This window comes from Dendrobates tinctorius, unplaced genomic scaffold (assembly GCF_039654945.1).
Source record: "Dendrobates tinctorius isolate UK_male_01 unplaced genomic scaffold, ASM3965494v1 ptg000125l, whole genome shotgun sequence".
NCBI classification, from domain to species: domain Eukaryota; kingdom Metazoa; phylum Chordata; class Amphibia; order Anura; family Dendrobatidae; genus Dendrobates; species Dendrobates tinctorius.
The window spans coordinates 365,407-390,946 of record NW_027361793.1 but is presented as its reverse complement, the minus strand read 5'-3'; the positions used below and the strand labels follow the sequence as shown (position 1 = coordinate 390,946).

The 25,540-nt window shown below is 45.5% G+C and overlaps 1 protein-coding gene across 30 annotated transcripts in view; it reads right to left on the bottom strand.

The window, feature by feature from the left end:
- The window catches only part of ABI2 (abl interactor 2), a 152,383-nt gene extending 128,629 nt beyond the window's left edge, over window positions 1-23,754 (bottom strand). For 14 of the 30 annotated variants that reach the window (XM_073541835.1, XM_073541843.1, XM_073541836.1 and 11 more), the window contains exon 1: window positions 23,440-23,753. In XM_073541835.1, coding sequence (XP_073397936.1) covers window positions 23,440-23,556 — 117 coding nt within the window. In that variant the 5' untranslated portion in view covers window positions 23,557-23,753. Of the gene's footprint in view, window positions 1-23,439 lie in introns of all 30 variants that reach the window. The other 16 variants (XM_073541831.1, XM_073541832.1, XM_073541838.1 and 13 more) reach the window with 3 other exon arrangements.
- Between the last annotated feature and the right edge of the window lie 1,786 nt (window positions 23,755-25,540).

Below are 25,540 nucleotides of genomic sequence, written 5' to 3'. Positions count from 1 at the left end.
CTATGATAATCAGCTGACACCCGGCCGCGATCAGCGGCTCTCCCCCTGTGAGCGCAGCTGATCGCGCTAGACGTACTATTCCGTCCTTGGGACTTAAGTCACATGGATGGAATAGTACGTCTAATTTAGGAAAGGGGTTAAATTACATTCTCTATTAGCTATTTTACCTAAGCTGTCAGGAACCACATTCAGAAATATTTTGTATAGCAGCCCTACGTGATTTGCTAACTATGGGAGAGTGCAGAAAAGGGAGGAGGTATGCAAATTGTCTCTTCAGAGAGGAAGAGGACTAGAACTCCTCTCTGAAGAGACAATTTGCATATTTCCGAGAGGAGTCTTGCGGCTTTAAGTCTCCTCATCTCGGCATGCTTAGTATGTCAATCTCCGCGAGGAGAAACAATACTTATTGGATATCGGTCAGACGCCTCTCACTCAGCCAAACCAGATCTCACACTTAGCACTGATGAGGGGCAGTACCCCCCGATACACAGTGTCTGAAAATGAAGATTCTGGTTTCGGATTTTATCCTAAATCATGTTCCAAGGCTCGTTAAAGGGTCGACATTGACTTGTAGGATTGCTACTTCCAATAGGTGGCACTAGAGTTCTAGTCCACTTCCTCTCTGAAGAGACAATTTTCATATTTCCCAAAGGAGCATTGCAGATTTAAGTCTCATCATCTCGGCATGTTTAGCATGTCAATCTCCGCAAGGAGAAACAATACTTCTTGGATTTGATTTATTACAGTAATATATTTGCATATTTAATGATGCGCTCCTCATTACCTTGAATCTAGAGATCATCCCCGCAAAATTGCAGGAATTTGTCCATTGATGGCAGATATACAGACACTATTGTCTTAACTGTCTTGTACATACATTTATTTTCCTACATATAGGTTCAGGCCCCTTTCTTACTTATTATCAGGACAACAGGAGGTTGCAATTTTTATTTAGATAATTTGAGTTGCTTTACTTATACAAGGCAACACCAAGATACAAAAGAATCAGTATGGGGTATGCAGTTTTCTAAAGCATCTTACCCCTAAGGGTATGTGCCGCCCATGATCAGGAATAGTAGAGTTTGGACGCAGGGTATTTTCCCAGAGCCAAAAACGCTGGATTCTACATAAACAAGTTTGTCTTTTAGAAATATGCGGATTTACTACATCTAATGACAGTGCATTCAGGGAAAATACGCAGATAATTAACATGTGGTTCTGAAATCCGCACCGCAGGTCAGTTTACACAGCATTAAAAGAAACCACAGTGGGCATGGGATTTCTATAAATCCCATCCACTGTGCTTGTAATGTAGAACGCAGTGTTTTGGAGGCAGCGAAAATACAAAAAATCAAAATGCTACTGTTCCTGATTGTGGGCACGCATCCTAAGGCTACATTAAAACATCTGTGTGAAATGTCCAGTTGTTGCTTTAGTTTTTTAATAGGAAAACACACAGACCAAAAGAGTTTCAAGGATGTAGTCACACAGCTGTGAAAATCACAGGTCCGAGCGTGAGAACCACGATACTCGGAGGTTGTCTACATCTGCAGAGCTGCGGAGCTCAGCGATTGGCTGCAGCAGTTATCTGATCTGTTTGAGCAAGGTCCCAACCTTAGCCAAAAACACCAAAATAGTGGCGGAGAGCTAGCATGGGAACCGGGAAGGGTGGCTACCAGTGGAAAACCCTTTCAAACTAACTTCAACTGTGAATCCAGTTTTTGGTGTTTTTTTTTTAACTTTGTTTTCAATAAAAAATGAAAACTTGTTCAATAAAAAATAAAAATGAAGCTAAGTTGTAAAATCTATGAAGAGTAAAACACCAAAATGTTGTCTCTATCTTTGTATGTGCTTGTATAACGTAATGTAAAAAAGGAAATGACAACCTGCATGAACGTGTTACCCCAGCGCTGCTTCTAACCAGTAATTAAAGCACATAAAACGTGGCTTCAGACATCACAGGCTCCAATTACATTTATATATGGCTGACGTAAACACATTTTATGGTCATCAGGCTATATAATCATACAAAAGTTCTAGAATAAAGAAGCAGCTTTTGTGGCCGCGGTAAACAGACCTCTAATAATATCCTTCAGCTCAAAGGCTGTGCAAGACAATACCTGTACACTAAGAGCAAACCTGATTCATTCTCCACAATTACATACAATAAGCAGTGAGGTCAGACCACCCCGACAACCCCCAGAGTCTCAGCAGGGCTCAGTGCATCCCCACGAACAACCTATGAAAAGAACAGGTAACTGTTAATGAGTGTAGATTATATAGACTAATTCTCTCCTAGACATACATTACGCATACCCTATTTATTGTGCCCTGTTGCTGTAATTTAAAAAATATTTAAAGGGATTGCCTAATTTTCTGCAGGAGAGCACCACTTCCCTGTTTCCTGGAGGCAAGGGGCAAATGGCATGGTTGAGCCACTGGTTGCTCTCTCCCATGCTGTAAGGAGAAGCAGCTTTTATCTCAGCAGCATCGGCAGAGCCACAGGGGCTCTGATGAGATCCAACCAGCTTCAGAGCTGCGCTTAAACGGCTGGCAAACATGCACTACATTTTTAGGAAACTGGTCACCTCTGATTGGCCACCTCTGAATTCTGTTTCCAGCAAAAAGAGCAGTAAACTATAAAATTAAAAAATAATAAAAGGAAAACTACAAAACTGATTTTACAAGAACTGTATTTTTTCTGAAACGCCTATAAAATTTTAGTTTGAGAAGCTGGCAGATACATATAGATAGAAATCTGAGCAGTCAATTGACTGACAGGTCTTTCCCATGTGTGTACATAGCGAGACCTGTCAATCATCTGGAGTGGGGCATGGAGACGCTAGACCTAGAAAACTAGGTTTTCTCAGTGACGGAGGAGCATTTTATACCCCTCTACTCCTCTTTGGTCAGACCTTATCTGTAATACTGTGTCCAGTACTGGGCACCACATTTTAAAAAAAGACATCAAAAAACTGAAGCAAATTCAGAGAAGAGCGATCAGGATGGTAAGTGGTCTGCAAATTGTGACCTACGAGGAACGGTTAAAGGAGCTCGGAATGTTTCGCTTATAAAAAAAATAAAAGAATAAGAGGAGACTTAAACGGGTTGTCCACTACTAGGACATCCCCATCTTAAACTAAATGTTCGGCCCCAACAAAATAATAAAGCCTATGCTCACCTCTCGTGCCGGCACCCGCTCTCCCCAGGGTTGTGATAATAATAATAATTATTATTATTTTTATATAGCGCTAACATATTCCGCAGCGCTTTACAGTTTTGCACACATTATCATCACTGTCCCCGATGGGGCTCACAACCTAAATTTCCTTATCGGTATGTCTTTGGAATGTGGGAGGAAACCGGAGTACCCGGAGGAAACCCACGCAAACACAGGGAGAACATACAAACTCCATGCAGATGTTGTCCTTGGTGGGATTCAAACCCAGGACTCCAGCGCTGCAAGGCTGCAGTACTAACCACTGAGCCACCGTGCTGTTGTGATGCAATGTTGTAACATGTGACACCAGCACCCAATCAGGGCTGGCGTCACAGTCTCTGCCTTCGTACGATCTGAACATGAAGAGGAAGCCAGGGCTACAGCTTATCATGTTCAGTTTGTCCGAAGGCGGAAACAGTGACGCCAACGCTGACTGGGTGCCGGGCATCACATGTCATTCCACCTTATCTCAGCCTCGTGATCGCGAGTACCAACACCGCTGGAATGGAGCTGACAAGGAAAGGAGGTAAGTGTGTAGAGGAATCATCCTTATTCTAATTTGCATATGGAAACACGAGAAGCAATGGAATGACACAGAAAGGGAAAAGATACAGATTACCGTAGATATTAGAAAAAACTTTTTGACAGTCAGGATCATTAATAAGTGGAACAAGCTTCCACGAGAGGTGGCGAGTTCTCCTTCAATGGAAGTCTTCAAACAGAGGCTCGACAGACATCTGTCTGAGATGGTTTAGTGAATCCTGCATCGAACAAGGGGTTGGACACGAGGACCCTGAAGGTCCCTTCCAACGCTAACATTCTATGATTTTAGAGCAAAGCATACCTGGCTGCTATTACGCAGCCAGGCTGTGATTCATACCGCCCCCTGGTCTAGTGACTAGTTCTGTTGAGGGCACAGTCAAGTACAGCAGTGCGCAGGGCCACTCTGACCTTTCCCGGCACCTGCGCACTGCAGTACCTGGCTCTGCCCTCAACAGGGCAGATCAGTACGCCTGCGCCAGAAGCCACGACACGAAGCAAGAAAGATGACAACATCGTATGAAGATGGGAGGCACCGGACCTGCGACACCCATCGGACCGGTCCGCCCCCTGGTGAGTATAATAAAACTTGTTTTTCTTATCTTTCATGTTAGTTCGGGGGTTTATCTACAGCATTATAGAATGCTGTAGATAAGCCCCGAAAGGCACTGGCCTTTACTTAAAGCTGGAGGTGACAGGTTCCCTTTAAGAAGTTAAGACATCCTGTAACCAAGATAGTTTTTGCATTTCCTCACTTGTTGTACGTAATGTAAATTTTAGGTTATGTGTACTGTACACAGAAGTTTTGGCAGGAAAAAAAAAAAAACCTTCAACATGAGCCCCATTGTTTTCCATGTGAAGACAACAATGCCATTCATACACGTCCATTTTTTTTTTCAGACAAGGGTTCCAAAATGTATCACTCATGAAAGAGAACCTGTCACCCCATTTTTGCTGTATGAGCTGCGGCCACCGCCATCAGGGGCTTATCTACAGCATTCTGTAATGCTGTATAATATAACTCGTTTTTCTTATCTTTCAGGTTACATCGGGGGCTTATCTACAGCATCACAGAATGCTGTAGATAAGCCCCTGATGCTGAAGCTGCTTCTTTATTCTAGAACTTTTGTATGATTATATAGCCTGATAACCATAAAATGTGTTTACGTCAGCCATATAAAAATGTAATTGGAGCCTGTGATGTCTGAAGCCACGTTTTATGTGCTTTGTTAATTACTGGTTAGAAGCGGCGCTGGGGTAACACGCTCATGCAGGTGGTCATGAGCCCCATTGTTTTCCATGTGAAGACAACAATGCCATTCATACACACCCATTTTTTTTTTTCAGACAAGGGTTCCAAAATGTATCACTCATTAAAGGGAATCTGTCACCCCATTTTTGCTGTATGATGTGTGATGGCGGTGGCCGCAGCTCATACAGCAAAAATGGGGTGACAGATTCCCTTAAAAGCGGCCGCAGATTGGCTGCAATAGTCACATGACATTGCCACATGTCTGCTACGAATCGCTGCGTTGACCGCTGGAAAGGAATTGCTACAGATAAGTGTCAAGTGTTTTTATTTTACAATGGGCACAGGAATGATTAAGATGTAGACAGATTACTATAGACTTTAGGATCCAGCGCTATGTCTCTGAACTAATCTCCCGATACCTTCACTCACGTAATCTACGGTCATCCCAAGACCTCCTTCTCTCCTCCACACTTATTCGCTCCTCACCCAACCGCCTCCAAGACTTCTCCCGAATAGCCCCCATCCTCTGGAATTCTTTGCCCCAACATGTCCGACTATCAACCACATTCGGATCCTTCAGACGGAACCTGAAAACCCACCTCTTCAAGAAAGCCTACAGCCTGCAATGACCCCGATACCTCCTCACCACTACCGGAGATATCACCTCAACCAACACCGGAACTGCTGCAACTCCCCAACCTAGTCTCCTTCCCCACCATCTTGTAGCATGTAAGCCCGAAAGGGCAGGGTCCTCTCCCCTCTGTATCAGTCTGTCATTGTAAGTTTGTTTACTGTAAAGGCCCCGTCACACTAAACGATGTCCCAGCGATCCCACCAACGATTCGACATGATGGGATCGCTGGGACATCGTTAGACAGCCCCAGTGATCAGGAACAGTGACGCTGGTTTCTAATGTTAACCTCGTGTATCCAGTAGCCGCGGCTCCTGGACACCCGACATTTACATTAGCAACCAGCATCCAGCGTTGCTGATCGCTGGTCTCTCGCTGCCACACAAAGCGATGCGTGCAGTCCAGCGGGAGACAAGCGATCGAAAAACGGCCCAGGCCACTCGAGCATGATCAGTGATAACCGGCAGGGGGGCCGGTCGCTGATCCCCGTCACACACAGCGATCTCGCTGGCGAGATCGCTGATGTCACAAAATCAGCGATCTCACTAGCGAGATCGCTTAGGCTAGTTTCACACTAGCGCTTTTGAGCGCAGCGATGGCCTGCGCACGGCCGCCACTAAGCCCCGCCCCCTGCCGCGTCTCCGCCGGTAGCTCCGCCTACCAGCGCATGACGCTGCATGCGTCCTGCGTCCCCTATCTATCACTGGGGGCGCCGGCTGTGCGCAGTATGCGTTTGGCGGCGCATGCGTCCTTTAGACGGTGCGCCGACCTGCGCCAAACGCAACCTGCTGCAGTTTGGTTGCGCTCGGCGCACCGTCAAAAAGGCGCATGCGCCGTTAAACGCATACTGCGCACGGCCTGCGCCCCCAGTGATAAAGATATGGGACGCAGCATGCATGCAGCGTCATGCGCCGGTAGGCGGAGCTACCGGTGGAGGTGCGGCAGGGGGCGGGGCTTAGCGGCAGCCGTCGCTGCGCTCAAAAGCGCTAGTGTGAAACTAGCCTTAGTGTGACGGCGCCTTAAGTGATATCTGTAATTTGTATGTAACCCCTTCTTATGTACAGCACCATGGAATCAATGGTGCTATATAAATAAATAATAATAAAACACCAGAAAACCACTTTTAAGCATTTTTGTGTGTCAATGAATGGACAAACAATTCTTAAAAGGTATTGATTAAATGGTTACCAGGATCTTGGGGTTTTTCTATTGCCCATTGTACAAACTATGCTGCACAATACGTCAGCAATAAAAAAAAAGTAAAACTTAAGAAAGGGAGAAAAACAGAGAGATTATTATCACTAGTAACAGACTGCGGCATCAGTGCCACATCCTTCTTATCTCCTGGCTATGTGACCAGATTATTTCTGGGATTTATAACATTCCTAATAAAATCTATGTGGGACCAAAAGACAAATCCAAAGCAAAAAGCGCTGATGGATACAAATGGTCTATGGTTACAATCAAAATGATATAAAGATACAAAAGTCAAAAAATTATAGCTGTCATCTAATCATGGTCATGTAAATCAGAATGAAGGAACCTTGGTCATCACTTTACTGATGCATTAAAGGGAACCTGTCACTGGGTTTTCCCATTATAAATTAAAGTCACCACTTTTATCTGCTCTATTCCTGCAGTCTATCAACCTGTACATAAGCCCTGCTCTCCCCTTGCCGTCCTGGATTGATGCAGATGATGTGTCCTACGCCATCCACAGATGAGCCCAAATCTTGTACCTGTACAGTAGAAGCGCAGACCACTAAGGGCAGAGCAAAGTGCTGTTCTATGCATGTGCCGACACCGACTTCACTTACAGGTTAAGAGGTGCCAGCACATTATAGGACTCTGACCTACCCTTAGTAGGGCACAGCATAGATCTCAGGCGTAGGCCTGCAATTCAGCTACACAGGTACAAGATTCACAGTGATCTGTGGATGATGAAGCATGTGTAATCCACATAAATCAAGCCAGGATGACAGCAATTCTGCACAAAGAGGCAGCGCCAAGAAAAGAGGCCCATCAGACCAGACCGCGTTGTATACCAGAAATACATAAGGTATTTTTTTAGCATATGCAAGGGAAAATTGGAGCTTGGTCAGTAGTAGAGCATATAATGGTGGTGGTTTTAGTTTAGAATGGAAAAACCAGGTGACAAGTTCCCTTTAACCCCTTCACCCCCAAGGGTGGTTTGCACGTTCATGACCGGGCCAATTTTTACAATTCTGACCACTGTACCTTTATGAGGTCATAACTCTCGAACGCTTCCATGGATCCCGGTGATTCTGACATTGTTTTCTCGTGACATATTGTACTTCATGTTAGTGGTAAAATTTCATTCAAATAACTTGCGTTTATTTGTGAGAAAAACGGAAATTTGGCGAAAATTTTGAAAATTTCGCAATTTTCCAACTTTGAATTTTTATGCCCTTAAATCACAGAGATAAGGCACACAAAAAACTTGATAACTAACATTTCCCACATGTTTACTTTACATCAGCACAATTTTGGAACCAAAATTTTTTTTTGTTAGGAAGTTATAAGGGTTAAAAGTTGACCAGCGATTTCTCATTTTTACAACACCATTTTATTTTTAGGACCACATCACATTTGAAGCCACTTTGAGGGGTCTATATGATAGAAAATACACAAAAGTGACACCATTCTAAAAACTGCACCCCTTAAGGTGCTCAAAACCACATTCAAGAAGTTTATTAACCCTTTAGGTGCGTCACAGGAATTTTTTTGAATATTTAAAAAAAAAATGAACATTAACTTTTTTTCATAAAAAAAATACTTCAGGTTCAATTTTTTTTATTTTACCAAGGGTAACAGGAGAAATTGAACTGCAAAAGTTATTGTGCAATTTGTCCTGAGTACGCAGATACCTGATATGTGGGGGGGAACGACTGTTTCGGCGCATTGCAGAGCTCAGAATGGAAGGAGCGCCGTTTGACTTTTTCAATGCAAAATTGGCTGGAATTCAGATTGGACGCCATGTCACGTTTGGAGAGTCCCTGATGTACCTAAACAGTGGAAACCCCCTACAAGTGACCCCATTTTGGAAACTAGACCCCCCAAGGAACTTATCTAGATATGTGGTGAGAACTTTGAACCCACAAGGGCTTTACAGAAGTTTATAACGTACAGCGGTACAATTAAAAAATCATATTTTTTCCACAAAAATGATCTTTTCACCCCAATTTTTATTTTCCCAAGGGTAACAGGACCCTAAAAGTTATTGTGCAATTTGTCCTGAGTACGCTGATACCCCACATGTGGGGGTAAACCACTATTTGGGCGCATGGCAGAGCTCGGAAGGGAAGCAGCGCCATTTGACGTTTTTGGCTGGAATTGAGATCAGACACCATGTCGCGTTTGGAAAACCCCTGATGTACCAAAACAGTGGAAACCCCCCACAAATGACACCATTTTGGAAACTAGACCCCCTAAGGAACTTATCTAGATGTGTGGTGAGAACTTTGAACCCCCATGGGCTTCACAGAAGTTTATAACATAAAGCCATACAATTAAAAAATCATATTTTTTAAACAAAAATGATCTTTTCACCCTCAATTCTTATTTTTCCAAGGGTAACAGGACCCTAAAAGTTATTGTGCAATTTGTCCTGAGTACGCTGATACCCCACATGTGGGGGTAAACCACTATTTGGGCGCATGGCAGAGCTCGGAAGGGAAGCAGCGCCATTTGACGTTTTTGGCTGGAATTGAGATCGGACACCATGTCGCGTTTGGAAAACCCCTGATGTACCAAAACAGTGGAAACCCCCCACAAATGACACCATTTAGGAAACTAGACACCCTAAGGAACTTATCTAGATGTGTGGTGAGAACTTTGAACCCCCATGGGCTTCACAGAAGTTTATAACATAAAGCCATACAATTAAAAAATCATATTTTTTCCACAAAAATGATCTTTTCACCCTCAATTCTTATTTTTCCAAGGGTAACAGGACCCTAAAAGTTATTGTGCAATTTGTCCTGAGTACGCTGATACCCCACATGTGGGGGTAAACCACTATTTGGGGGCATGGCAGAGCTCGGAAGGGAAGCAGCGCCATTTGACGTTTTTGGCTGGAATTGAGATCGGACACCATGTCGCGTTTGGAAAACTCCTGATGTACCAAAACAGTGGAACCCCCCACAAATGACACCATTTTGGAAACTAGACCCCCTAAGGAACTTATCTAGATGTGTGGTGAGCACTTTGACCCCCCCAGTGCTTCACAGAAGTTTACAACGCCCGGGCGTGAAAATAAAAAATTCGTATTCTTTCCACAAACATGATCTTTTAGTCACCATTTTTTTATTTTCCCAAGGGTACCAGGAGAAATTGGACCCCAAAAGTTGTTGTCCAATTTGTCCTGAGTATGCTGATACCCCATATGTGGGAGAAAACTACTGTATGGGCACACGTCGGGGCTCGGAAGGGAAGTAGTGACGTTTTGGAATGCAGACTTTGATGGAATGGTCTGCGGGTGTGATATTGCCTTTGGAGAGCCCCTAATGTACCTAAACAGTGGAAACCCCCCACAAATGACACCATTTTGTAAACTAGACCCCCCAAGGAACTTATCTAGATGTGTGGTGAGCACTTTGACCCCCCCAGTGCTTCACAGAAGTTTACAACGCCCGGGCGTGAAAATAAAAAATTCGTATTTTTTCCACAAACATGATCTTTTAGTCACCATTTTTTTATTTTCCCAAGGGTACCAGGAGAAATTGGACCCCAAAAGTTGTTTTCCAATTTGTCCTGAGTACGCTGCTACCCCATATGTGGGAGAAAACTACTGTATGGGCACACGTCAGGGCTCGGAAGGGAAGTAGTGACGTTTTGGAATGCAGACTTTGATGGAATGGTCTGCGGGTGTCATGTTGCCTTTGGAGAGCCCCTAATGTACCTAAACAGTGGAAACCCCCCACAAATGACACCATTTTGTAAACTAGACCCCCCAAGGAACTTATCTAGATGTGTGGTGAGCACTTTGACCCCCCCCAGTGCTTCACAGAAGTTTACAACGCCCGGGCGTGAAAATAAAAAATTCGTATTTTTTCCACAAACATGATCTTTTAGTCACCATTTTTTTTATTTTCCCAAGGGTACCAGGAGAAATTGGACCCCAAAAGTTGTTTTCCAATTTGTCCTGAGTACGCTGCTACCCCATATGTGGGAGAAAACTACTGTATGGGCACACGTCAGGGCTCGGAAGGGAAGTAGTGACGTTTTGGAATGCAGACTTTGATGGAATGGTCTGCGGGTGTCATGTTGCCTTTGGAGAGCCCCTAATGTACCTAAACAGTGGAAACCCCCCACAAATGACACCATTTTGTAAACTAGACCCCCCAAGGAACTTATCTAGATGTGTGGTGAGCACTTTGACCCCCCCAGTGCTTCACAGAAGTTTACAACGCCCGGGCGTGAAAATAAAAAATTCGTATTTTTTCCACAAACATGATCTTTTAGTCACCATTTTTTTTATTTTCCCAAGGGTACCAGGAGAAATTGGACCCCAAAAGTTGTTGTCCAATTTGTCCTGAGTACGCTGACACCCCATATGTGGGAGAAAACTACTGTATGGACACACGTCGGGGCTCGGAAGGGAAGCAGTGACGTTTTGGAACGCAGACTTTGATGGAATGGTCTGCGGTTGTCATGTGCGTTTGGAGAGCCCCTGATGTACCTAAACTATTGAAACTCCCCACAAGTGACCCCATTTTGGACACTAGACCCCCCACGGAACTTATCTAGATGTGTGGTGAGCACTTTGAACCCCCAAGTGCTTCACAGAAGTTTATAACACTCGGACGTGAAAATAAAAAAATCATTTTTTTTCCACAAAAATGATATTTTTGCCCCCAATTTTTTATTTTCCTAAGGGTAACAGGAGAAATTGGACCCCAAAAATTGTTTTGCAATTTGTCCTGAGTAGGCTGATACCCTACATGAGGGGGTAAAACACTGTTTGGGCGCATAGCAGAGCTTGGAAGGGAAGGAGCACCATTTGACTTTTTCAACTCAGAATTGGCTGGAATTGAGATCAGACGCCATGTTGCATTTGGAGAGCCCCTGATGTGCCCAAACAGTGGAAACCCCCAATTCTAACTCCAACCCGAACCCCAACACGCCCCTAACCCTAGCCCTAACCCTAGCCCTAACCCTAGCCCTAACCCTAGCCCTAACCCTAGCCCTAACCCTAACCCTAACCCTAGCCCTAACCCTAACCCTAGCCCTAACCCTAGCCCTAACCCTACCCCAACACACCCCTAGCCCTAACCCTAGCCCTAACCCTAATGGAAAAATGGAAATAAATACATTTTTTTTATTTTATTATTTTTCCCTAACTAAAGGGGTGATAACGGGGGGTTTGATTTACTATTTATGGCGGTTTTTATGTTTGGCGGCTGTCGCACGCTAAAAGACGCTTTTTATTGTAAAAATAGTTTTTGCATCACCACATATTGAGAGCTATAATTTTTCCGTATTTTGACCCACCGAGTCATGTGAGGTCTTATTTTTTGCGGGACGAGTTGACGTTTTTATTGGTACCATTTTCGGGCACGTGAAATTTTTTGATCGCTTTTTATTCCGATTTTTGGGACGCAGAATGAACAAAAACCAGCGTTTCATGAATTTCTTTTGGGGGGGGTGCGTTTACACCGTTCCGCGTGCGGTAAAATTGATAAAGCGCTTTTATTCTTCGGGTCAGTACGGTTACAGCGATACCTCATTTAGGTCGTTTTTTTATGTTTTTGTCGGTTTTATGCAATGAAAACTATTTTATATAAAAAATAATTATTTTTGCATCGCTTTATTCTGCGAGTTATAACTTTTTTATTTTTTTGCTGATGATGCTGAGTGGCGGCTTGTTTTTTGCGGGACAAGATGACGTTTTCAGCGGTACCATGGATATTTATATGCGTCTTTTTGATCTCGCGTTATTGCACTTTTTGTTTGGCGGTATGATAATAAATCATTATTTTTTGCTTCGTTTTTTATTTTTATTTTTTAAGGGGTTCGCTAAAGGGGTTAACTAATGGGACAGTTTTATAGGGCAGGTCGTTACGGACGCGGCGATACCTAATATGTGTACATTTATTGTTTTTTTTTTTTATTATTTTAAAAAAATGAATTTATTGGGGAATATTTTTTTTTTTTTTTACTAATTTATTTGGCGATTTTTTTTAATTTATTTTTACACTTTTTTTAAATTTTTTTTTACTTTATTACATAGTCCCAGGTGGGACATCACTGTCCTGTGACAGATCGCTGATCTGTCACATCACAGATCACTGTGACAGATCAGCAATCTGTCACAGGCAGTGCACAAGGCTTCCTCATGCCTGCGCTTTGCAGGCACAGAGGAAGCCAGCTTCCCCAGGCCCCCGAAGGCCCCCGTCGCCATCTTGGATTCGGGGGCCTGGAGGATAGGAGTCCCCCGCAGCAGCGCTGCACATTGCGCTGCCGTGGGGGGCTCAGGGAAGCACGGAGGGAGCCCCCTCCCTGCCGATGCTTCCCTTTAACTCCCGGTACACCGCGATCGCGTTTGATCGCGGTGTGCAAGGGGTTAATGTGTCGGGGGCGGTCCGTGACCGCCCCTGACACATTGTGCCGGGTGTCAGCTGTGATAATCAGCTGACACCCGGCCGCGATCAGCGGCGCTCACCACGTGGGCGCCGCTGATCGCGGTAGACGTACTATCCCGTCCCCGGTCATACGGGCCCGGGTACCGTGGACGGGATAGTACGTCTCATGTCAGGAAGGGGTTAAAGGGACTCTGTCAGGAGGATCTACCTTTCTAAGCCATCTATACATGTTTACAGGTTTTTCTTAATATGTGAATGTCTATTAAAGAGATCAGGGCCGGACAGAACAGGCAGGCATTTAGCAACAACCAACTTGTTAGTTCTTAGCCCCATATCAAAAGATAATAAGATATCCCCTTTAAGATCTATGGGCTGGACCCAGATTTCTCTGAGAATCTGCATTCAGGGTTTATTTTAAGGCTATGTGCAAACGTTGCAGATTTTTATGCGCATCCGCAGCATTTTTTCCGCACGGATTTGCACCAAATACGCAAAGTATTGCCCATCCAATGTTAATCAATGGAAATCCAGAATTGCTGTGAACATGCTGCAGAAAACATCCGCGAGGATGACAGCATGTCAATTCTTTTTGCAGATCTGCAGCGTTTCTGCACCCATTGACTTACATTGAGTCAGCCAAATCCACAGCCAAACCGCAGGTGTAAAAAGGTCTGCAGATTAGCAGCAGAAAGGAAGGAGGAAGAGCGCGTGAGCGGAAAATGTGTGCGTGAGCGGAGAATGTGTGCGTGAGCGGAAAATGTGTGTAGCCAGGCATTGTCTGATGGGAGTACTCTCATACGGCTATGTCTGGTGTCACATAACAGTGACAGCATGAGCCGATAATGGGACAGTAGTAGTCCCATCATCCGGCGACTGTGTTCAATTGTATCCTCCTGCAGTGTATCACTGTGCTGCCATCAGAGAGGTCACCGGAGTATGTGCTGTCACTTGCGGCACCACTGCGTGAGAAAATTCTCACATAGCAGTGATGCCCCTTGAGAGCACAAACTCCGGTGACCTTTCATTGTATCACCTGAGCCGTGTAGAGCAGTCACATCTCCCGATGAGACTGTTCTACACATGAGATCATCGTGGGACACTCGTTATTTAGGACTTTGTCAGACCAGTGAGTATTTGTGTTGGTATATTTTATTTTTGTTGGAGGAGACGAGGGATTTGGGGATTAGGCGTTCAGTAAGTATGGTTAATTAAGATTCAATAAAGGAGTGTGTGATTATTTCCAATAAAGGACCTTATTCTGGCTGTGTCTTTACCATTTAACTATAGGATTAGTAATGGATAGGTATCTTATAGACGCCTCTCCATTACTAAGCTGTGGGCTTGATGTCAATACAAAGGTGACGTCAACCCCACAAATATTACCCCACTTGCCACCACTACAAGTGGGAAGAGCGGAGGCTAAGTGACAGAATTGGCGCATCTATAAGATGCGCCATTTCTGGGGCGGCTGAGAGCTGATGTTTTTTAGCCTGGGGGGGGGGGGTGCCAATATAAATGGCCCCTTCACAGGCTATTAATATCAGCTTGCACCTGTCTGCCTAACCTTTGTTTGATTTAATAGGGGGACCCCATGTCAATTTTTTTCTGGGGTTCCCCTGTAAACTAGCCAGTAAAGGCTAAGCAAACATCTGTGAGCTGATATTAATAGCCTGGGAAGGGGCCATGGATATTGGCTCCTACCCAGAATATTAGCATCAGCCCTCACCCGTCGGCTTTCCCTCTTCCGGTTATTAAAATTACGCGGGAGCCCACGTATTTTTTTTATTATTATTTTTTGTAAAATAAACAGATATTGCGTGTGACACAGAATGTGTGTCTGTATGTGTGTATATGTCTTATTTAACTCCTTATGTACCATTTTATTAATGAGGGCATCTGGCTGACACATATATATATATATAGGCACACACACGCGTGCGTGCGTATATATATATATATATATATATATATATATATATATATATATATATATAGAATCAAGAAAAATGGGCAGCACTACCAAAATAATACAGCAGGTGCAAAACCTATTCAGCAGTGTCCAAACAGCCAAAATGACAAAAGGAAAAAAAATAGGCAGCACTCAAAATTAAATGTGAAAAAAGTGGATACTTCACTGATCCTCAGATGGATATTTTTTCATTCACTTACATTTGTCATTTGCGTGTAAACATTATATTTGAACATGGTATGTAATGATATTATGGTCTTCAATGGAGAATGTAAAAAAAGAGGTTGGAAAAGGAAATGACGTCACAATTTTTTTTTGTTAAATAATATATTTTTATTTAGCTTGCAAATCCGCATCAAAATTGTATCAAAAAAGCGCGGATTTTCAACTGCGTTTTCTGCCAAGAGAGGAAGATTCCAAGCAGATTTTTACAAGAGCAAATCTGCAACGTGTACACATACCCTAAATGAAAGGCAGCGTTACTAGTGTGAGACATTTATATCAGGAGAGCAATCTGTTAGTTATTACATGTCTCACACTGGTAACACCACCCTTCATTTAAAATAAACCCTGAATTCAGATTCTAAGGGAGATCTACTGTATGTCAGGCCCATAGATCTTAACAGATAATTTAAATATTAAGAAAAATGTGTATTACCCATGAATAAAACATCGGATCAGCTATCAAGGTATCATTTTATTCCACTTTCCACGACCTGCATTACCATATAGACGGATTAGGAGGGTTGATTGTACTGAGATTCCCTTTAAATGTTTTCTGTTACATTTTATCAATAGAAAATTGATCAAACAGTGTGCCAGCACAGGATGCAGCTAACTGAAAATCTGCAGAGCATCCCCTCTCTTAAAAAAAAAAAAGGTCTATGACATTACGACCCAAGGCATAGACATCTAACAATACAGTCACGTAACGGAAACCTTCTCATGTCACTAGTGATTACTCGAGTATGTGACCACCTTCACAGCACACAAATCACGGTAATTATCCTTATTCCAGCATGGTCTACCTGCTCGGGTGGGTACTCTATGTGCCACACCAACTCATTACAATACCATATGATTAAGCTACTACACTATATACCGGGGGTGCAAAGAAAAAAAAAATGAGGGCTTTTTTCTTTTCTCAAGCAAAGTCAAGGATTAAAATCACCAATACAAGTCTATGGGGCTGACAAAAGCATTATAGTCTAATTTGAGTCTGCTTTTTTTGGAGACCAGGAGGTCAGCAAAAACAAACAAAAAAAGAAAAAAAAAAAAAGGGAGACACGTTCAATTTCGATCAGAATCACAGAAAATTAGCAATAAAACTCTAAAGGGGGCTTTACACATAGCGAGATTGCTAGCGATATCGCTAAAGCGTCACCGGTTTTGTGACACGGCAGCGATATTGCTAGCGATATCGCTACATGTGATACTTACCTCCGACCGGCTCCCCCGCTGGCTATCGCTGATCGCGTGAGATCGGCCTGGTCCATTTCTTGTCATCGGCTTCCTGCTGGCGCCAACGAGCGAGCCATGGATGCAGGCGGTAGACGGACACCCTCGTCGCGTCTGAAAGGTAAGTGCGACCGCCGACCGCTGCTGCATCGCTGTGAGATCTGCCTGTGTGGCAGCTCACTAGCGACCACTTAGCGATGCACCAGCGATCCTGACCGGGTCATATCGTGGTCGGGATCGCTGGTGCATCGCTAAATGTAAAGGGGCCTTTAGGGACAGTGACCATCGCTGACGGCACACGTTGCGACCTGCATGATGTCCACTTTTAACATTGTCAAATGTATAAGACGTTTTGCCATTATATATAAAAAAAAAAAAAAAAAAAAAAAAGAAAAAGCAGCACCAAAATAGTAGTGGTGTGAACTGTTTAAAAGCTTAGTGGCCACTAGCCTATTAAACAGTTCACACCACTACTATTTTGGTGCTGCTTTTTCTTTTTTTTTGCTTTTATCTAAGGACATTGAGGTGTCTGGAGAAGCGTGCACTGCTCTAAGGTATTTTGTGCTGTTCCTATTTTTTACACACATATTTTTGGATTTTAGCATATAAGAAATTCACTGACGGCAAAAAGTGACACACTGACCAAACACTGACGGCAAAAAGTGACACACTGACCAAACACTGATGGCAAAAAGTGACACACTGACCAAACACTGACGGCAAAAAGTGACACACTGACCAAACACTGACGGCAAAAAGTGACACACTGACCAAACACTGACGGCAAAAAGTGACACACTGACCAAACACTGACGGTAAAAAGTGACACACTGACCAAACAATGATGGTAAAAAGTGACACACTGACCAAACAATGATGGTAAAAAGTGACACACTGACCAAACAATGACGGTAAAAAGTGACACACTGACCAAACAATGATGGTAAAAAGTGACACACTGACCAAACAATGATGGTAAAAAGTGACACACTGACCAAACAATGATGGTAAAAAGTGACACACTGACGGCAAAAAGTGACACACTGACCAAACACTGACGGCAAAAAGTGACACACTGACCAAACACTGACGGCAAAAAGTGACACACTGACCAAACACTGACGGCAAAAAGTGACACACTGACCAAACACTGACGGCAAAAAGTGACACACTGACCAAACACTGACGGTAAAAAGTGACACACTGACCAAACAATGATGGTAAAAAGTGACACACTGACCAAACAATGATGGTAAAAAGTGACACACTGACCAAACAATGACGGTAAAAAGTGACACACTGACCAAACAATGACGGTAAAAAGTGACACACTGACCAAACAATGATGGTAAAAAGTGACACACTGACCAAACACTGGCGGTAAAAAGTGACACACTGACCAAACACTGGCGGTAAAAAGTGACACACTGACCAAACACTGACGGTAAAAAGTGACACACTGACCAAACACTGACGGTAAAAAGTGACACACTGACCAAACACTGATGGTAAAAAGTGACACACTGACCAAACACTGGCGGTAAAAAGTGACACACTGACCAAACAATGACGGTAAAAAGTGACACACTGACCAAACACTGACGGTAAAAAGTGACACACTGACCAAACAATGATGGTAAAAAGTGACACACTGACCAAACACTGGCGGTAAAAAGTGACACACTGACCAAACACTGGCGGTAAAAAGTGACACACTGACCAAACACTGACGGTAAAAAGTGACACACTGACCAAACACTGACGGTAAAAAGTGACACACTGACCAAACAATGATGGTAAAAAGTGACACACTGACCAAACACTGGCGGTAAAAAGTGACACACTGACCAAACACTGACGGTAAAAAGTGACACACTGACCAAACACTGACGGTAAAAAGTGACACACTGACCAAACACTGACGGTAAAAAGTGACACACTGACCAAACACTGATGGTAAAAAGTGACACACTGACCAAACACTGGCGGTAAAAAGTGACACACTGACCAAACAATGACGGTAAAAAGTGACACACTGACCAAACACTGACGGTAAAAAGTGACACACTGACCAAACAATGATGGTAAAAAGTGACACACTGACCAAACACTGGCGGTAAAAAGTGACACACTGACCAAACACTGACGGCAAAAAGTGACACACTGACCAAACAATGATGGTAAAAAGTGACACACTGACCAAACAATGATGGTAAAAAGTGACACACTGACCAAACAATTATGGTAAAAAGTGACACACTGACCAAACACTGGCGGTAAAAAGTGACACACTGACCAAACAATGACGGTAAAAAGTGACACACTGACCAAACACTGGCGGTAAAAAGTGACACACTGACCAAACAATGATGGTAAAAAGTGACACACTGACCAAACACTGACGGCAAAAAGTGACACACTGACCAAACACTGACGGCAAAAAGTGACACACTGACCAAACACTGACGGCAAAAAGTGACACACTGACCAAACAATGATGGTAAAAAGTGACACACTGACCAAACAATGATGGTAAAAAGTGACACACTGACCAAACAATGATGGTAAAAAGTGACACACTGACCAAACAATGATGGTAAAAAGTGACACACTGACCAAACAATGATGGTAAAAAGTGACACACTGACCAAACAATGATGGTAAAAAGTGACACACTGACCAAACACTGATGGTAAAAAGTGACACACTGACCAAACACTGATGGAAATCAGAATCTGTTTTAGTGTATGACAAAAAAAAAAAAAAATCACTGACGTGTGAATGTTACCTGCAATAGTAAAGGAAAGCACAACACTGGATAGTTCGAAGGGTGCACAGGTCACAGGACTTCATCCACCAGTTACACAGAATCCAAAACTTGGTAGAGGAAGCACATTAAATAAAAGAAACTTTTAGGCTATGTGCCCACGTTAGCATTTTAAAACGCTCAAAAAAACGGACTCCCTCACAGAAAATGCGCGTTTTATTTCCGCACGTTTTTGATGCGTTTTTTTCCGCGCGTTTTCTGGAAACATTGGAAACAGCTAAAAACGTGGACCTATGCGGAAAATAATGAGCATGCTGCGTTTTAAGCCGCTAAGCATTTTCTGCGCGGAAAAATCACATGCATTGGCACAAAAAGCCAAAAATGCATTAAATTGAATGGGAAGCTTCTTTCAAGCGTTTCTGAAGCATCTGAGCCGGCACAAACGCTTCAAAAACGCTAAAGAAAATGCAACGTGGGCACACAGCCTTACTTGCCAGTGCGACGTCTCAGCTTTTCTAAAGCTCAATTGAGTGGAAGCGTTGATTTACCTCCTTTCCAAGATTTTTTTTAGTTTTCTTTTATTGACTAGGGGCAGCACGGTGGCTCAGTGGTTAGCGCTGCAGCCTTGCAGCACTGGGGTCCTGGGTTCGAATCCAACCAAGAACAACATCTGCAAAGAGTTTGTATGTTCTCCCCGTGTTTGCGTGGGTTTCCTCCGGGCACTCCGGTTTCCTCCCACACTCCAAAGACATACTGATAGGGAATTTAGATTGTGAGCCCCATCGGGGACAGTGATGAAATGTGTGCAAACTGTAAAGCGCTGCGGAATATGTTAGCGCTATATAAAAATAAACATTATTATTATTATTATTATTATTGACTAATTCTATGATCGTACAATGTGATTTTTAACATACTTCATCCCCCAAAAAATTAATGGCCACAAATATGATTGTTCATGAGAAAGATACGATTCCCACAGCTGATATTCAATAATTGGTCACAGGCTTTATGTGCCAAGTCTGTTTTGTTTTTTCAGAATTATGTTACAATCTGTCTTTCTAAAAAAAAAAAAAAAAAAAAAAGAGACAGATACTGGTTTGTTCCATTTTTAGCAGAGGATATTTGCCAGTGAATGGCATACGCCTGGTAGATGTCAGAGCACGCACTACACAGCTCCTAGGATTAGTCAGATATTTACTGCTGACACATTGATGTTGGGACGTCAACGTGTAAAGTGACGGCCGCTCCGCTGGACTTTACTGCATGCTCATCCATTCATTGGATCGGCACCATGTAATTCTACATTTCCATGCTGCGCCACACAAAGACCCTCCGCAAACAGCTGATGGCTGGGGTTGGAGTAGTCGGATCCCAACTTGATGCTGAAAGAATAATTAACCTTTTTATTTCCATTATGTGCAGACTTGTTGGGTTCCACCAACACAGATGTCTCCTTCAGCACGGAAATATACCTTTACGGCACTAATATGAAGTTTTGAACACTGCTGTATTACCACATGACTATGTATACTATTCTCCCCAGCGTAGCTCAGTGTACAAAACTAAGCAAAATGAGCTCTCCTTACCCCCCCTGGGTCCAGCAATGCATCTGTGCCATCAGCAATGTAGAAGCAAAGAGCCGCTCAGCGATTGGCTGCAGTGCTGGCAACATGAAATCAGCGCTGCAGCCAAACAGAGGCCAGGGCAGCTGAAACACAGTGCTGGAAGAAGGGAGGGTATGTAAAGCTCAGTTTTGGGGTCGTTGTTTTTACACTGGATTACTCCTGGGGAAAATAGTTTACTTCATGAAGATGAGGAAACAAAACTGTAATTATACAAATGTCATCAAACTGTGATGATCCAGATCCCATGTGATGGTAGAAATCTGGACATCACAATACAGGATGGCAGGGTCAGTTATAGATCACCAGAACAGTGAAAAATGATGCCACAGAGGACCTCCGCTGACGGTGGGCCCGAGGACTGGACAATGTTATTCCGTACGATGAAGTCACGTGACATACAACTATCACAAGATGGAGAGACACGGGCATTAGCCCGGACTGACTGATGATCATTGGCCAGCAGGGAATGACAGGCTGCTGAGCGTAGAACAGACTATGAGCCGGGCAGCTACAGGTGGGACCAGGACCGGTCGGGGGCCTCAGTATCTGCTCTATATGACCGAGGCAGTGATGAATGTGGCGCAAGCCGGTAACAACTGGCAGCAGCAACGGAGACATACGGGGCAGTAATATACCAGTATAATAACAGAGATATAATACCGCATCCTTCACCAACACTCCGCTACCAACAATGGGGCAGAGACCACGGCCGCCACCACTCCAAAGCAGCCCTAGACCTGCGGGGGACAAGACAGTCCTGTGCACGTCTGTGGCAAGTGTGACGGGGTACGGACATGTATGCGTGAATCACACACGTGTGACGGGGCATGGACAACTCTGCTACACAAGTGACGGCGGACGCGTGCATCACACGTGTGACGGGGCATGGACAACTCTGCTACACAAGTGACGGCGGACGCGTGCATCACACGTGTGACGGGGCATGGACAACTCTGCTACACAAGTGATGGCGGACGCATGAATCACACGTGTGACGGGGCATGGACAACTCTGCTACACAAATGACGGCGGACGCGTGCATCACACGTGTGACAGGGCATGGACGCGTGTACAACACACATGACAGGGGCCGGGGCATGGACAACTCTGCTACACAAGTGACGGGGCACGGACGCCTGCATCACACGCGTGACGGGGCACGGACGCCTGCATCACACGCGTGACGGGGCACGGACGCCTGCATCACACGCGTGACGGGGCACGGACGCCTGCATCACACGCGTGACGGGGCACGGACGCCTGCATCACACGCGTGACGGGGCACGGACGCCTGCATCACACGCGTGACGGGGCACGGACGCCTGCATCACACGCGTGACGGGGCACGGACGCCTGCATCACACGCGTGACGGGGCACGGACATGTATGCGTGAATCACACACGTGACGGGGCATGGACAACTCTGCTACACAAGTGACGGCGGACGCATGAATCACAAGTGTGACGGGGCATGGACAACTCTGCTACACAAGTGACGGCGGACGCGTGCATCACACGTGTGACGGGGCATGGACAACTCTGCTACACAAGTGACGGCGGACGCGTGAATTACACGTGTGACGGGGCATGGACAACTCTGCTACACAAGTGACGGCGGACGCGTTCATCACACGTGTGACGGGGCATGGACAACTCTGCAACACAAGTGACGGCGGACGCGTGCATCACACGTGTGACGGGGCATGGACAACTCTGCTACACAAGTGACGGCGGACGCGTGCATCACACGTGTGACAGGGCATGGACGCGTGTATAACACACGTGACGGGGGCCGGGGCATGGACAACTCTGCTACACAAGTGACGGGGCACGGACGCCTGCATCACACGCGTGACGGGGCACGGACGCCTGCATCACACGCGTGACGGGGCACGGACGCCTGCCTCACACGCGTGACGGGGCACGGACGCCTGCCTCACACGCGTGACGGGGCACGGACGCCTGCCTCACACGCGTGACGGGGCACGGACGCCTGCCTCACACGCGTGACGGGGCACGGACGCCTGCCTCACACGCGTGACGGGGCACGGACGCCTGCCTCACACGCGTGACGGGGCACGGACGCCTGCCTCACACGCGTGACGGGGCACGGACGCCTGCCTCACACGCGTGACGGGGCACGGACGCCTGCCTCACACGCGTGACGGGGCACGGACGCCTGCATCACACGCGTGACGGGGCACGGACGCCTGCATCACACGCGTGACGTTCCATCACCCTCCGGGATATAATAATCAATGCTATACACAGTCCCCGGGGTCGTCGTGTGTATTCCACACACACCCCCACTCGCGTTTTCCCTTCTCCATCCCTCCACCCCCTCCGCATCCATCCATCTTCCTCACAGACCTGGATGTAGTTGTTCTCGCAGTAGTCGGCCACTCGTTCTAGATTGGTAAAGCTGTCCAAAAGGGCCCGCCGGCCGCCGGGGATCTCCTCCTCCAGCAGCATCTGCAGCTCCGCCATGTTTTTCCTCAGCACATTCTTCTCCTAGAAGCCCGCTACACTGCGGAGGGATCAGCTAGGAAAGGCGAGCTCGGAGTCGCGCACAGTGCAAGCTAATGCAGGAGAGGCGCGTCCCCGCCACACATTCACTCAGCAAGGGGGCGTGGCCAAAATGTGCGCAGCTCCGAGCTCACGGGTGAGTAACCCACGATTACGCCTGCGCAGACGATCTGGGCTGGATTTGTAATCGCGCGCTCACCGGGTTCTTGGTTCATCTTCGCTTGGTATACGGTTGCTTAGCAACAGAGGTAGTGAGAAAGCAGAGGAGGATGAGAGGGGGCGACCTGTCATGTGACCCGCGCTTTCTCGCTGGTGATGACGTCATTTCTCTAATGCTTTTGGGCTTGTAAAAAAAGCGCTAGCTGCGTTACCGCTGATGAATGGTGGCTGTTCACAGAGAGCACAAGGAGAAAGGTGCACCTGGGTGTTATTTTCACTCACCCTCAAATGGTTAATAATAATATGTCTGTATAGTATTATATGCAATGTGCGTTTTATATATACACAGGTTGGTCCAAAAGTAGGTGGACAGAAAATAATAACACTTATTTTGATAAGCATAACATTGACAATTACATTTTATTCTGAACCATAATACAAAAGCCCTTAAATTTTACCAACGCAGGTGCTCCAACTGGTTTCCATCACAATTTGCACAGCTTTGAAGTCTGCCGCTTACGCTTCCACAAACATTTTTGCACATGTCTCTGGGTATTAATTTCCTGAAATGCATCTGGGTCGCCCTCCCAGGGCTGCGGGGTACTCGGTACCGGGCCGGTATCAGTGGGATGTGTCACAGTGGCAGTGACCCGGACTGTGGCCCTGGGCGTCCAAGCAATAGGAATATGTGAATGTTATTAAATGAACAGTTCGTGACGCCACCTGTGGTGTTCGGCAAGGGAGGTGTTAAGCCGACGCTGCATGCAGACCCTCCGGGACAGATGGTGTGGTGCAGCAATGATGTTCTAGCCCTCCACAGGCAGGGCTGTTGTCCCAGGGCAGTGTAGATGTGGAGACACTTAGATGGTGTAGTGTCTGGCGCAGGGGATGTAGCAGTGCCAGGCGGACGGACGCAGGAAGGAATGGAGGACACCAGGGCATGTAGTTCCAAAGCTTTACTCACAGTCTGTAGTGCCCGCTTCTGTGCCGTGTCCTCCGGGTCAGGGACTCAGTCAACCTCCAGGCAAGATGGAATGCTCCCTTCCACACTCCGCCAACTTATGTGCCTTTTCTGAACGTCTCCTCTATAGCGCCTTAAGTGTGAAAATCTAGTACTATGTTACAATGGACTTCCACCTGACAGATGTTCCCAAGAACTCTACTTGCACGGCAGACAGCTGTAGCCTGCTTCGGTGACTCTCTACTCCTAAGTCCCGGCTCTCTATCCGTGTTGCTGTTGTGCCCTCAAGTCTTAGATTGGAGTAGTGCATTTACAGCCCACTACTCCACGTAGTGCAGTAATGCAGAACCATTAGTGTCCATACAACCTCGGGGACCGGGCCCCGGCCTTGCGCTTAGAACTTCTAGACAGGGTTCTTCCTCTAACCCACGTCCTCTGTGTTCCCTTTTACTCCTATATTCCGTACTTGTCTTTTCCCTTCTATGGAAGCTCAGGCTTCAGTTCAATGTCCTTCTCCTTCTTTCCTTTCCCGTGCCAGCTGGCTCAGATCACTGAGGCAGCTGCAGCACTCCTTCCTCCATCCCTCTTCCAGGGATCCCCACTCCTTCCGAGTGGCTTCCTCTCTCACTGACCTCCTGTCAGACTGACCTGTAATCCTAAACCATTCCGCTCATATATATATTCTGAACTCCACCCACCTCCCAGCACGTCTTGTGTTCCAAGCAGGGAACCACCAAAGGTGCTCTGCTTCTCTCTAAGCAAGGAGCTGCAATGTGGTTTTGCTGAACTACTCTATTGTGTGGGGTGCAAGTGTTGGAGCGTGGT